Source organism: Dermacentor silvarum, chromosome 10 (genome assembly GCF_013339745.2).
Source record: "Dermacentor silvarum isolate Dsil-2018 chromosome 10, BIME_Dsil_1.4, whole genome shotgun sequence".
Classification (NCBI taxonomy): Eukaryota; Metazoa; Arthropoda; class Arachnida; order Ixodida; family Ixodidae; genus Dermacentor; species Dermacentor silvarum.
Window position 1 is genome coordinate 136,734,066 of NC_051163.1, and position 15,945 is coordinate 136,750,010.

The 15,945-nt window shown below is 48.0% G+C and overlaps 1 protein-coding gene across 1 annotated transcript; it reads left to right on the forward strand.

Moving 5' to 3' along the window:
• Positions 1–1,380: 1,380 nt before the first annotated feature.
• On the forward strand, positions 1,381–2,281 carry LOC119431866 (uncharacterized). Its single transcript, XM_037699316.2, has one exon. It carries the CDS (start codon positions 1,614–1,616, stop codon positions 2,250–2,252), a length of 639 nt encoding a protein of 212 aa, XP_037555244.1. The 5' UTR covers positions 1,381–1,613; the 3' UTR covers positions 2,253–2,281.
• Positions 2,282–15,945: the final 13,664 nt, after the last annotated feature.

Here is a 15,945-nt window from a genome sequence, read left to right on the forward strand (position 1 = left end):
GTTCGGTCTCGTGCAGCTAGGGTTAGCGTGGCGAGGCCATCGGCTAAGGCACAAAACTGGTCACTGTTCTATGGGAACTGAGTGTAAAGGTCCCTTTTCACGTTCCAGTAGATCTAAAGATGTTGACTGACCTCTCGTACGAAGATGATGAGCTTCCGGTGCAGGAAACTGATCAATTGCTGGATGTTCTTGGGAGCTGGTGGCGCCCCATCTACAATACCCCCCAAGGACGATAGGGTATTAACACGGACAAGTGCAAACTTTAAAGAGTTTTTTTTTCACTCCGAGGCGTCCATATAAGTAGTCTACCACGCATGCGCAATGAAGCGATAAAGAAACCCATTGAAATATGACCATGATTAATGTCACCGCAACATGCCACGAAAGTACCTTTCCTAGCTGCTAAACAAATAGAAGTTTCACTAACACATGCATTCCATCTCGAGGCAATTTAAAACGACATCAGCTCTCTGGCAGCGCAATTCTTGATTCTGCCCAGAATCTTGATCCTTCAAAGCCGCGAAAACACGACGAACTGATGTCCTATTCTGTCGTCTCAGAATAGGACATACATATGGCACCCACAATTTTTTGCTTACTGGTGACGAACCACCAACCTGTGGTAGATGTGGTGAAAGGCTGACCGTCCTCCATGTCCTCGTGGAGTGCCGGGAAGCCGAAACAGAAAGAAGGAAATATTTTCCACAAGCGTACCAATATCATGTCCCGCTTCACCCCATTATGTTTCTTGGTGAAGAACCGCTTTTTAATGCCAAAGCCGTCGTCAAATTTTTGAACGATGTGGTCCTGCATGTTATTAGCCCAACTAGTTCGTAGCGCATCCTCTCTCCAGAGGATGCCGCTGTGATAGTAGTTTTTTTTTTATATATAGCACATGCCTCCAGGCCCTTGTGGTTCAAGGGCTCTGTTTAGGCAGTAGTGCTTCTTGCCAATTACTGCATTTTAAATATTTTAAATATAGTATTCTTCTTTCTCAATGCATTCTCAATTTCATAGTACACCTCATTAGTCATTGCCATGATTTTAGTACATGTATATTTTACGCACTATACAGCGATTATTTTTAGGCCCCTTTACAGCCACGCCTCATCTACTTCGCAGAATTCATTGCTCCACTACAAACTCACAAACACTGGCATGGCGCTCTTTGGCCATACTTGGCCCTTGCGCCATTAAACACCATACATCATCATCATTCAAAGCCGCGGAGCGCGCATGCGAAACGTACAATGCGCCGGCAAATGCGCAAGACGTACCGTTGTTTCCCTTTTTTTAGGGAGGCGCATTTCGGTAAAGCGGAGTGCAAGAAGGCCCGTGTACCATGCATTGGGTGCATGGGACAAAAAAACAGGTGCTTAGGATTGTTGTAATCGCGTCAAACGTGGCTGGTGACGATTATCTGCCCTCGCTGTTCAGTGCGCAGAGCCTGCGCGCGCATCCTTTGTTGGCGCTGTTATCGTGTTAAAAGCGCGGCGACCAAGCTGTGTCGTGTCATATGTGTTTCTGCCATGAGCTGCAATAAACGGCTTTCGCATATCGGCGTCTTCATTGTAACATTGGCGACGAGGATGGGATGAAGCAGCACTGAAGCTATGGCCACCACTTACGGCAAGCTGCCGGAGTTCTGCCCGGACTCGGGAAACATCGACGTCTACCTAGAAAGGTTCGAACTATTTGCGAAAGCAAATGGAATAGACGACGGAAAGAAGCTTGAAGTCTTCCTGACCATAATAGGAGAGAAGGCCTACGTGACACTGCGTAGCTTACTGCTGCCGAAAACGCCCACCGAAGTAAAGTACGAAGACGCCAAGAAGGTGCTGCAACAGCACTACGCCCTGAAGCGGTCTGTGGTCACTGAGCGATACCACTTCTACAGGCGGAACCAGGAGTCAAATGAAACCATCGCACAGTTTCTTGTGGAATTGAAGAGGCTCGCCGCGACATGTTCTTTCGGAAATTTCCTCCAAGAAGCGCTACGGGACCGCCTAATTGCCGGACTACGGAGCGACACCATCCGATGCCGTCTTCTTGCCTTGCCCGACGACGAGGTCACCTGGGAACGGGTGTGCAAGGTAGCCACCGCCATGGAGGCTGCACAGAAGGACACCCAGGACATGCTGTGCGACAGCGCCGGGGCCAGCAACGCTCAACTGCACTGGCAAGGAAGCCAAGGGAAGCCTAACGCAACCAGCCAGGTACTAAAAAAAACTATACGCAAAAAACTGCAGTAGAGTGTCATAGGTGCGGTGGTCAGCACGCTCCTACAAGGTGTCCATTTGTAAAAAGTGCTTGTTTTAAGTGTTCTAAACGTGGTCATGTCGCAAAAATGTGCAAAACGCGAGTTGTTCAGGCTGTAGAAGTACCGGCAACAGAGCAGGATTTGCAGGATTTGCTGACTATATGTCAAACAAACAGAGCAGGCAGTCCGCCTCCCATAGTAGTAAAAGTAATCATAAACGGTCACGAAGTACCGATGGAATTGGACACGGGGGCTGCCGTTACAATCATGTCTGAAAAAGACTTTGCAGAGAACTTCCCTGACCTATCGTACAACTGTGAGGACGTAAAACTCGGAGTGTACAACGGCACCGCAATCAATGTAAGGGGCGTTGCCCAAGTCGATGTGAAGTGCGGGAAGCAAAGCCACCGCCTACCACTTGTCATTGCCAAGTATGAAGAAGGGGTGCGCATGCCTGTGCTCCTCGGTCGTGACTGGCTCGCAAAGATAAAAGTGAACTTGCCTGATGCCTTGCAGAAACTGCATGAGGTTGCGCTTAAAGTACAAGCAGTCGCGCCTCTAAAAACTCAAGGAGCTGTAGAAGCATTAAAACAACAGCACGCTGATGTTTTTCAAGCAGGCTATGGTGCTATAAAAGGATACAAGGGTAGCATTCGCACGAAAGAGAATGCAGTTCCAGTTTTCTGTAAGGCGAGGCCTGTACCGTATGCCTTGCGAGAACAAGTGGAAAAAGAACTGGCGGAACTAGAGAAGGCTGAAGTAATTTACCGGGTGCGGCACAGCACCTGGGCAACGCCACTAGTAATTGTGCCCAAGAAAAATGGACCAGAAATAAGGATATGTGGTGACTATAGAGTCAGTGTGAACAAGTGCATCGAGGTAGATCACTATCCCTTGCCACTTCCTGAGGATATCTTTGCATCCCTGGTGGGAGGAACCGTGTTCACTGTGTTAGACTTGGCAAAAGCTTATTTACAGCTGGAGTTGGACGAGCATGCCGAAGAACTTCTAACGGTTAACACGCACATGGGTCTCTTTAGATACCGGCGGTTGCCGTTCGGCGTTGCGAGTGCGCCTGCTATGTTTCAAGCAGTCATGGATCAGGTTTTGCATGGCATACCTGGCACAGCCTGTTACTTAGACGACGTGCTGATAGCTGGGAAAGACCTACCAGAGTGCTACAAACGAACGAAGGAAGTGCTAAATGCTCTGAGTAAGCACGGGATCCGAGTAAATGTGGCGAAATGCGTTTTCTTTCAAGAAAGGGTACAATACCTAGGGCACGAAATAGACCAACACGGTCTGCATCCCACGGCGAATAAAGTAAAAGCAATCCTTGAAGCACCGAAACCGAGCAATGTGACCCAGTTGAGGGCATTTTTAGGCCTAGTGAACTTCTATGCAAAATTTTTGCCCAATTTGGCCGGACAACTAGAACCGCTTCACCAGCTTCTACGCAAGGGAAGCATATGGCAGTGGTCGCGTCAGTGCGATGAGTGTTTCAGGCGATGTAAGCAGTTGCTAACTAAAGAAACAGTCTTGGAGCTGTATGACGTAAAAAAGGAAATCCAGCTGACATGTGATGCATCTGCTTACGGGCTGGGCGCGGTGTTATCGCACGTAGTGAATGGCGTTGAGCGTCCGGTCGCATTCGCTTCCAGATCAATGTCACAGGCGGAAAGAAACTATGCCCACATTGAGAAAGAGGCACTCGCCATCATTTTCGGCGTAAAGAAATTTCATAAGTATCTTTATGGCCGCAGCTTCGTTATTATCACTGACCATCAACCACTCACGATAATTTTTGAAGCTAGACATCACAGTAGTGCTGTGGCAGCGGCGCGAGTCCACCGCTGGGCCATTTTTCTGTCGAACTACCGTTTCCGCATTGTGCACAAACCAGGGGCAAAGATTAGCAATGCTGACGGCTTGTCGCGTCTACCATTGTCTGAAAACACTGATGATGTAGATAAGATTTTTTACTTTTCTCCTGCCAGAGAATTGCCCTTAACTGCAAAGGACATCGCACATGAAACATCTAAGGACTCTGTCTTGAGTGCTGTGCGTGAAATGACATGGCATGGCTGGCCGCGGTCGGTAGAGGCGCAGTATCAACCGTTCTTTGTAAGACGGTTTGAACTTTCGGTAGATGATGCCTGCTTAATTTGGGAGAACCGAGTGGTTATACCCCGCGCTCTTCAACAGGAAGTACTGTTGCTGTTACATGAACAACACATGGGTATCAGTAAAATGAAGGCCCTGGCGAGATCAATGGTATGGTGGCCCGGAATCGACAGCAGCCTTGAACAAACTGTAAAACAATGTCACATCTGCCAGAGTGTAAGGCCAGTGGGCCAACCAGCGCCACTGACCCCATGGAGGTGGTGCACTAACAGTTGGGAGCGAGTGCACCTCGACTTTGCAGAAAAAGAAAACAAGATGTTTCTGGTCGCAGTCGATTCACACTCCAAGTGGGTAGATGTCAAAATAATGAATTCAACTACGGCGCAAAAGACCATTGAGACAGTAAGGTCATTGTTTGCAAGCTATGGGTTGCCTCAGGAGATAGTTACGGACAATGGGCCACAGTTTCGAGCGAAAGAGTTTGATGATTTCTTGCAGGCAAACGGGGTCAAGCATACTTTGACTCCGCCTTATCATCCTCAATCTAACGGCGCAGCAGAACGAGCAGTGCAGACTGTTAAGCAGTCATTGCTAAAGCAACTGCTAGAGGATGAACGGAGCCACAGTTCCAGATCCTTGCAACACAGAGTTGACAACTTCCTTTTCGCGTACAGAACTACGCCGCACACATTCACTGGTAAAACACCAGCAGAGTTGTTTTTAAAGAGAAAGCTGCGGACAAGACTTTCTCTGCTCAAACCAGACATGGAAGGTACGATCAATTCGAAGTCTGAGAGAGAAGTGCGCAGTGCAAATAAACGTAGGGGAAAGCCTAGAGCATTTTCTGTGGGCGATCGCGTGCTCGTGCGTACTGTTCGTGGTGAACTTGTAAAGTGGCGACCTGGAAACATTGTGAGCGTGAAATCTCCGGTAACGTACCTGGTGAATGTTGATAAACAAACGCGCTTTGTGCATGCCGATCACCTACGTTGCACTTCTTTGAAACATGAAGAATATGTGGAAGACTGTGGTGATGAAATGTCTTTGCCGCATGCCAGTGATATTTTGGAAAAGGGAAATTGCTCAGCACAACCGCCAGTGTCGTCACCACAACCGCCGCACACCCCTCCTATACTTAGACGTAGCACACGGGTGACACGCCCACCAGATCGACTGATGTACCATTGAATGTGATTTTGTTTGTGGGGGAGTGTTGTAATCGCGTCAAACGTGGCTGGTGACGATTATCTGCCCTCGCTGTTCAGTGCGCAGAGCCTGCGCGCGCATCCTTTGTTGGCGCTGTTATCGTGTTAAAAGCGCGGCGACCAAGCTGTGTCGTGTCATATGTGTTTCTGCCATGAGCTGCAATAAACGGCTTTCGCATATCGGCGTCTTCATTGTAACAAGGATAGTCCCCCACTACGACGTGTCTCGATCGTAATCATATTTTGAATTAGGTACCTAAAACCCCAGATATTACGTTTCTATATATAGACGTTTTTAAACGTAAGTTAAGCTTACCAAGTCGTACAGAAAATACATTTAAAATTTGGGAACAATAAACTTGCACACTACAAGCCCTATGTTGTTCCAAGAAAGCCAACTTAGAAACCCATGTTGGCACATCCACAGGAATGTCGGTCCAATAATTCCAGCCTCAATGAACGGCACTGCTAATATTGTTTACTGCATGTGCAAAGAGGGCCAGCGTTGGAGCCCTAAAATAATGGTCCAGCCCATATTCGATCCATGCTGTTAATCTTAGGCCATGATTCGGCCAGGAATCAGAACGGCATAGCCCATATTGGAACCACGCTGTTAACCGTAGGCCATCATTCGGCCAGGAAGCGCCAATCAGTATCGAACGTTGGTCCGAGCTGACGTGCCGCCTGAGGCGTCGACTTTCGCCGGCTTATGCATATATCTTCTTGGGCTGAGCAGCAAATAATTTTCAAGTAGTTAATCAGCAAGTAGTTTTGCGCAGGGGCGAGTACAAGCGGGTGCGAGAGAGAAAATCTGGGGGCTTTTGCTCCTTGAATTCTGACTTTGCCTAGGTACTACGGCGGAGAACATTGGTCCTTTTGTACAACTGGGGCTGCTGTTAAGGGATCGATGCTATTCCTAAATAAACGCATCACTGTTTCGATTATCCAAATATAATCTCACTATTAGAGAGGGAGCAGTCTACCTGACTGAAGCAGTACATTTTTTATTTGGGGTGTTGCGGAGCTCAGCGTAGCAACACCCCAACGACCACCACGTCGCGTCGGCGCCCGGCACCGCGGCTTCCGCCGCGGCACCTTGGCACAAATGAGAGCAGTATCCAATTGCACAGAAAGAGGCACCCACAGGGTGCTAAATGTGTTTCACCACGTATAAGTGCTTTTGGTCACGCGAATCTCCTGAACATTAGTTATGCACTGATAACTAATGCACGAGCACGGACGGAGTGCTTTGGAATTAAAGTTATCCGATTCGTCGTCAATTTCACAAGTTCAATGATCCCCTCGCCACTATTTCCTTTGTTACCGTTGGAACAAAAAACGCAACAAACTCACCAGAAACATCGTAGGAGCACAAGAGCAAAATTTGTGTACGGCGCCATCAACGCAAACGCACATGTCGGCTAGCCGGGAGACAAACGCATACAAAACGAACAAAGGATGTTCTCCGCCGTAGTACGTAGGCAAAGTGAGATATGCAAGGAGCAAAAGCCCCGAGATGTTCTCTCTCGCACCGGCTTGTACTCGCGCCTGCGCACAAACTACTGGCGGTCCCTCCAAAGACCATCTCGTTCAAAAGCCTACGTGCCACACCACCACTGCTGCACGGTTTTTCGCCGCTAGAACAAGCGCTAGAACAATAAAGCGCGGGCGGCGTGGCCTAGACCACGGTGTTAGAAGTATATTAGGTGTACGAACGGCACCTCCGGGAAGGGAGAACTTCGGTCCGCGTTTTGTGCAGAGGGCCCGAGATGGCGCCACAGCACCCGTGGCCGAGGCGAGGTATCATGCATGGTCGCTACGGGGCCGCGAACGCCGCTAGAAATAAATAAAAAAGTCAGCCTTCACGCTATAAAGAGCGCAAGAACATAAAAATGGCAAACAAATACATTTTGACGATACCGAGGTAGATATCTGTTGAATATGTCGGAGCTAACACGAGAAAGATCGAGCCCTGACAGCGTTGAGTTTTCGAACTGATTTTTTATTCTCGCTCTGCACATGCCGCGCGGTCAAATGCCAACTTCTTCCTTGACGGGCGCCGCATGCTGAGGCGCTTCAGGGCCCCCCCCCCCGTAGCGCGTGAGCCATTGGAGTCTCCCAGTGAACGTGCTTGGATGAGGGCATCCAGACTGGAGATGGAAGCTCCGCGGACACGAGAGCGGCAATGTATGCAGGTTTTAGTCGATCCGCAGCCACGACGTCTTCACGGCCGTTGATGTCCAGCGTGAACGTCTTAGGTGTACGATGGAGTACGCGAAATGGGCCGTCATAGGCCGGTGTGAGTGGTGGCCGTACATGGTCACGCCGAACGAAGACGGGACTGCAGTCATGCAGATCCTGGCTGACAAAGACAGACTGGGGGTTTCGGTCGGTAGGAATTACAGGAGCAAGGCCGTGAAACGTGGTGCGCAGCTCTCGAATGTACGTGGAGGCATCATGAGTGGAAGGGGCGACGACGGCTCAATGAATTCCCCTGGAAGACGCAGGGACACGCCATAGACTAGTTCGGCTAATGAGCAGCCGAGATCCGTCTTCAATGCTAATCGGATGCCCAGAAGTACGAAGGGGAGGTGATCAAGCCAACGTTCTCTTGGCTGGTGAGCAGTGAGGGCAGCTTTCAGTTGTCGACGAAGCCGTTCGACCTTGCCATTGGCTGAAGGATGGTAGGCAGTCGTGTGGATGTGTCGAATGCCCAAGATATTGGCAAGTGCGGCGAAAAGGGCCGATTGAAATTGACGACCGCGATCGGTGGTGACGAGGGAAGGCCATCCAAAGTGTGATACCCAGCCATTTGTGAAAGCCTTAGCCACTGTCGGTGCTGTAATGTCGGAATTGGGAAACGCTTCCGGCCATCTGGTGAAGCGATCCACACATGTCAGTAGGTAACAGGCCCCTTGTGATGTGGAAGAGGGCCGACGATGTCGAGATGGACGTGGGAAAACCTGGCATCGGGAGGCCGAAAGGGGGATGGTGCGGTGACCGTGTGACGGTGAATTTTAACACGCTGGCACTGAAGGCAGGTGCGCGCCCAGCGTCGGACGTCAGCATTGATGCTTGGCCAAAGGAAACGAGATGTGACTAGCTTCTGGGTCGCACGAATACCCGGATGGCTCATGTTGTGCAATTGATCAAAAATTGCACGACGAAAAGCTGTAGGCACGAAGGGCCGAGGAACACCAGTAGACGAGAAAAACAGGTCAAAACGCGACTCTGTTCTTCGCAAGGCACGAAAGCTTCGTCCTTCCGTGGCCGACGTCGGCTGTTCTGGAAAATCTCCGATATACATAAATGAGCATCTTTGTCCAAAGCTCAAAAAGTTGCTTGCCATGACCATTGAGAAAAAGAAGGAAAAGAAATGGCGGTTTGTGTGGACCACAGACGGTAAAATATTTGTAAGAAAGACTGAGTCTTCGAATGCGCTTCAAATAACATGTGTCCCTGACCTAGTGAAGATCGATGAACACCTGCAGCACGAAGGTGTTCATCATTAGCTTTCCCTTGTACATTTTTTTAAATCCCACTCTTGAATGATGGATCCAAATTTCAAATCGCCAAGTGATTTAAATATACCTGTCTCTGTTAGCGGCCATATTTCAGCTCTTTATATTGTGAGGACGTCTTCTTTGTTCCGGGCCAGTCGGCCCGGAACAAAGACGACGTCCTCACAACCTTTATAGAAAGTTTTAAATTTCGTTTTGACGTAATTATCATGACCGAAACTTGGTATACAAGTGAACTGGAGGTACTGCAATTGCCTGGTTATAAGTCTCACTTTCTAAATCGTCGCGGTACAAAAAGGCGGTGGTCTTACGTTAATGGTTCAAGACAGATTTGAAAGCGAACTGCTCTCGAATTATTCTCGAATTACAGATGATTACGAAATTCATACGGTAAAGTGCATATATGGTATTTTATCAGTTATGTATCGCCCACCTGGAGGGATGCTACCTTCATTTTTATCTTTTTTAGACGAATTTCTTGCTTGGATTAACGACAATAATTACAAACTAATTTTGGGAGGTGCTCTTAACATTGATTTCTTGAGCAACTCAGCGCCACGGGCTCAACTTACGGAAATGCTCGTAGTAAATGCGTTGGTAAACGTGATAAAACAACCGACACGTATAGAGTTAAGTACGTCAACATGTATTGATGCTTTTGTAACAAACTGTCAAAATCAGACAATTGACTCAGGAGTTCTCGGATCACATATTAGTGACCATTTGCCCATATACCAAAGCTTTAACCAAAGCCAAAGCAAACCAAAGCTTTAACAAACCAAACTCAAAAAACAAACATGAAAGGTCTGTCACATACCGTAACGTAAACCAGGAGACACTGCAGCGTTTTCGTTCAATTTTATTAGCTACAGACTGGCGCTCCATCTATAGCAGTGGTAACGCAACTCGCGCGTATGAACTACTAATAGACAAAATTAAAACAGCCTTCACCGTAAGTTTTCCTTACATCAAAAAGACCCGTCCCCGTAAGGCAAGAAAGCCGTGGCTTACTTCGGAATGCTTGAAGGCTATCATCGATAAAAATGCACTGTTTCAAAGGTTCCTTAGGTCAAAAAGCGCCTCCGATTTACAAGCGTTTAAGAAACATAGGAATAAAACAAATAACCTTTTGCGCAGACAAAAAGAACGATACTTTTATAACTTGTTTAATCACGAAGTATCTAGAAAACCGGAACTTGTCTGGAAAAGGCTGAATTCTTTCTTAGAAGGTTATTATAAAGAAAACACTGGCCCCACTGAGATTAAATTAAATAACGATACATTCACTGGCCGTAAGCTAGCTGACCTTTTTAACAATTTTTTTGCCTCTGTCGCAAGCAGTGTGCATAATACTTCCTGCATGGAATATATGCCTTCGAGAACACGTGAATCTGCGTATTTGTTTCCCGTCTCCCAGCCAGAAGTTGTAGCAATGTTCTTATCCCTCAAAAATAGCTACTGCCCCGACCCTGATGATCTACAAATTCGACCGGTCAAGTACGTACTTGACATCATTGCGCCAGCCCTAACACATGTGATCAATCTAATCTTTTCTTCTGGCAATTTCCCGAGACAGCTACAAGTTGCCAAAGTTACCGTTATTTTCAAAGGTGGTGACAAAAATAATGCATCAAACTACAGGCCTATTTCCATACTGCCCATTTTTTCCAAAGCTATTGAAAAGTTAATACACATAAGAATGAATAGTTTTTTGAGTCGCCATAACATCATAACGCCGTTTCAATTCGGCTTTAGTAAAAAACGTTCCACAGAATCCGCGTTACTTCTTCAAAAAGAAATCATACTAGGTGGTTTTGAGCGTCAACTTTACATAGTTGGAATATTTATCGATTATTCAAAAGCCTTTCATCGGATTAATCATACCACACTTTTAAAAAAGCTACAGCATTACGGATTCCGTGGGGCATTTTTTACACTTATGCAAAGCTACTTGAGTGATCGCAAGCAGCAGGTACAACTTAATAACTATAAATCAAGCTTTCGGTCCCTAAACAGCGCAGTACCGCAGGGAAGCATCCTAGGGCCTCTACTTTTTAATGTATATATTAACGACGTAGTAAGAATAGATGAAAATACCCAATTTATAGTTTATGCTGACGATACTAGTTTTTTTTTAGGATCAGATTTATCGGAAATTCAAACCAGAGCAAATAACGTACTCGCGAAACTGCATACCTGGAGTTTGAACAACTCGCTTACTATAAATACGTCAAAAACAAAAGCGGTTTTATTTAGAGCTAAAAGCAAGAAAGTCAACTTGGATTTAGCGCTTTTTCTTGGTCCATCAAAAATTGAGGTGGTTCCTGCTGTGAAATGTCTTGGTGTACTCTTTAATGAAAACATGTCCTGGGATTTGCAGTCTGATTCTGTTTGTTCCAGTCTTTCTCGCACGGTTGGTATATTATCGCGCACACGTTTTCTTTTGCCTGAGAAAGTAAAACTGTTATTGTATAACTCACTTTTCCTTTCAAAACTGTGCTATTGCTACCTAGTCTGGGGAACCACCACAATTTCCAACATTCTGAGGATTTCTAGATTACAAAAAAGGGCTGTCCGTTTGATTGTCAATGCTCCGTATAACGCGCACACAAGGCCCCTCTGTAAAAATCTAAACGTAATACCTGTTGACGACTTGTACGAATCTTTATTAATAAAACGCTACAAACAAGGCATTAAAACAAACAATCTGTGCTTGAAAGAACTTGCTAATTTGACTGAAAGATTGCATGTTTATGACACGCGCGGAATCACTTTTTGGTTTACGCCACGGACCCGTACTAATTATGGCCGACAAATGATCGCATATACATTGCCTACTCTTTTAAACAACCAGCATTGTTTTCTGTAATGCAGCTGCTATCAAGTTTTGATTTTGTACTAGAAAGTTTCTCCAAGTTTTCATAAATTTTGATGTGCAGAAAAGTATATATTTGCTTGTCAATGTTAATTTCAACACTGTTAGTTTTATTTTCCGATGTATAGTTTTGCCATTGTAAGCTTGTCGCATAGGAACTTTTTTGTTGTTGTTGTTGCCCCTGTCAAAGTGCAATTATGGGGTACAGACCCCGTCAAGCCTTTTTTTTTTTGGCTTTTAGTCTGTGCCCCCAGCATTTTGTACATGTTATAACGTACCATAATGCCGAAATAAAATGAAATGAACGTTTCGCACGTTATTAATGAGGTAGAAAATGGAAGCAGGCACTCCGTGAAAGATAGAGACGTGGATGAAGAGCGAAGACTATGCAGCTCAGGATCGTTCCTCTGGGCAGCTGCTAGCTCTTCCATGTCTAGTGGTGGCTGGGTCGACAATGCATCGATGCGTGAGAGTGCATCAGCGGCGGCATTTTCCGGCCCGTGGACGTGTCTGAGATCCACGGTGAACTCGGAGATAATGCATAGTTGACGGATCTCCCTTGCAGTGTAATTGCCGTGATTTCGATCGAAGGCAAACGTCAGGGGCTTGTGGTCTGTAACGAAGTAAAAGTCCCGGCCCTCCAGTAAATGGCGGAAATGTTTGATGGCGAGGTACACCGCAAGGAGTTCTCGGGCAAATGTACTGTATTTTTCTTCCGGTGGTTTGAGTTATTGCGAGAAAAAACCAAGGGGCTGCCAACCTGATGTGTGCTGCTCGAGAACAGCGCCAACTGCCACACTCGATGAATCGGTGATGAGACGAATTGGGGCATCAGGAGCGGGATGTATGAGCATGGTGGCGTCTGCCAGAGCCTTTTTGCCAGTGGCGAAGGCAGATGCGGCATCGTCGGTCCATTTCAGTGGTACAGCCGGGTCTTTTTTTTATGGCTAATAGGTCGGTCAAGGGCTTTAGGAAAGTGGCACACCTAGGAAGAAAGCGGTGATGGAAGTTTAGTAGGCCCAGAAATTCTCGGTGTCGTTTCATTGATGCCGGGGGTGGAAAGTCTAGGATAGCCTTCACTTTGCTGGCGAGCGGTTGGATACCCTGTGGAGTGACAAGGTGGCCTAAGAACTCGATTGTAGCGACGCCAGAGACGCAGTTATTGGGATTAATGACGAAGCCGTAATCATCCAGACGATGAAACAGGGTGCGCAGCTTGTCTTCATGCTCAGGGCACGATGAGCTTGCGACCAGGAGGTCATCAAGGTAGGCAAATACGAAATCTAGACCTCGCGTGACCTCGTTGATAGTGCACTGAAAAGTCTGTGCTGCGTTGCGCAGTCCGAAAGGCATCCTTACATATTCGAACATACCAAATGGGGTGGTGATGGCCGTCTTTGGAATGTCAGCGGTTTCACAGGAATCTGATGGTAAGCCTTCACTAAGTCAATCTTAGAGAAGATCGTGCACCCAGCCGAATTTGATGTGAAATCCTGTATGCGAGGAAGTGGGTAGCGGTCTGGTAAGGTGTGGGCATTGAGAGCACGGTAATCCCCACAGTCACCAGGATCTTTCTTCGGCACCATGTGGAGTGGCGATGCCCAGTTGCTGGAGGAAGGCCGCACAATGCCAAGTTGAAGCATGTGCTCAAACTCACGGCGGGCGATGGTGAGGCGTTCTCCCGATAGTCGACGAGGCCGTGTAAAAACGGGAGGTCCAGTGGTCACAATGTGGTGAGTGACGGAATGCTTCACCGGTGACTCTGGTGTGCGGCTTCGTGATGTTGGGGAAGTCAGCGAGTATTTTTGCATACGGCGAAGCGGGTGTGAGAGCTCGAAGACTCGTTGACGAGGAAGTGCAGAATATACCGTTGATGGATAGGCGCATGTTGAGATCGATGAGGCGATAAGCATGCATGTCCACAGCAAGGTTGAAAAAACTGAGGAAGTCAGCTCCAAGAACAGCTTGCGAGACGTCAGCGAGGATGAAAAGCCAGCGGAACGTACGGCGTAGTCAAAGGTAAAGTGTAAGAGAGCATTGGCCGTATGTGAAAATGGCGGAGTTGTTGATCGCTTGGAGTGGGCAGGTCTGTTAGTGGCGACGGCGACCTGCACTGGAGGCCGGTATGCCGGTAACCTAACCTGGGCTCCTGTGTCGACGAGGAAGCAAGCGCCAGTCATCTTATCGGAAACATAGAAAAGGCGGCATGACTTTCGACCAGTACCACTTGCCGCCGTCAGTGGCCGGTCGTCGCATTTCCCGACCAGGAGCACGGGCGAGTGCACTTGCGAGCAGAGTCCCCAAATCGGCGGTGGTACCAGCACATGGTCGAGGACGAGCCGTCCCGTGGCGCGTCGATTGTCTGAAGTCCCGGAGAGCGCGGAGACGTCGAGGAGCGACTGTGGAACTGGAACCTGGATGCCGATCGGCGATGCGCAGGTAGGAAGTCATCGAGACGTCTAAAAAGGGCGTCCAAACGGTTGTCGATGCTCGCGAGCGCGGGGTCTGCAGCGGTGGCCGGTGGCGACGTGGTCACGGCGTTGAGGCTATGTGCCCGCGAGTAGTCTGTTACTCGATCAGCCATTTCAGCGAGCGTGTCTACTGGGACGTCTCCTGCAGCGACGAGGACTGCGGCCATGCACTGCGGTAAGCGCTTGAGGAACAACTCTCGTAACAACTTCTCCTCTTGAGGGGCGGAGGTCCCACCAATGAGCTGGCGCATGCGTCGCAGAAGCTGGGATGGGCGACGGTCACCGAGCTCTGTGGCCGTCATGAGCTGTTGGAGTCGGCTGTGTTCAGACTCGGACTTGCGGGAAATTATAGCTTCATTCAACGTCTCGTAGGGATGACTCGGGTGCGGTGAAGCTAAAATATCTGCGAAGTCTTCGGCTACGTCCGGAGGTAAGGAGGACACCAGATGCCAGTACCTGGTCTGTTGGCTGGTGATTTGCCGTAGACGGAAGTACGCCTCGACCTGCAGTAACCATGTGCAGGGGTTGTTTGGCCAAAATGGTGGCAGGTTGACGTGTTGGATCGCAGCCACCGCAGCACTGCTAAGTCTGGCGTCTTCTTGGGCGTCAGGACCGGTAGGCTGGGTGGAAGAGCCGGCGGGATCCATGCGGGATGGTTGGGGTTGCGTGTTCTTTATCGGGTCACCATTAACTGTCGGAGCTAACACGAGAAAGATCCAGCCCTGACAGCGTTGAGTTTTCGAACTGATTTTTTATTCTCGCTCTGCACCTGCCGCGCGGTCGAATGCCAACTTCTTCCTTGATGGGCGCCGCATGCTGAGGCGCGGCGACAAATATGTTCAGTTACCCACCTAGAAGGTTCGCGATAGGAGGATGCCTTCGCATTCGGACATGTCAAATTGTGCACCTCCACCAGACGTCACGTAGTAGTGACGCTGAAGTAAACAGTCGTAAAACTGTGTATGACGAAACTGATTCTTTATTGGGCGCACCTGTGCCCACAAAAGCAAGCTATACTCGAAGCACAACGAAAGCGGTGAACACAGTCGGCGATCGTCGAAAATCTGATCAGCGGCGAAACGCATCGGCTTTTATACATGAGTCATCGAAAGTTCCAAATTAATCCCTGGTACCCGTGTGTCTTCCAGAAAGTTCTAGACAATTCGCGTTGCTCATACAATCCGATTACATGAGCGTCGGTGACAAGAGACAACGGATAGAAGCACCGATAACGTTCGAGAAACTTCCGATACATGCAGGCGCGTCCTGTGCCTAGCGATAACGTTTAACAGCCGGTGAAAAGCGGTCACCGGTGAAAGGATAAACATGTATACGAGTCAATATGAACATATGACAGTGACGTCGCGTTGATATATGACAGAAGTGAGTTTTGTTTGTTTAAGTAATGCTTACCTAGTTAGACAAATATAAACCCAAAACATTCTCATTGTTACAAGCATAGCTCTCGCACGGAGAGAAAAATTTCCTG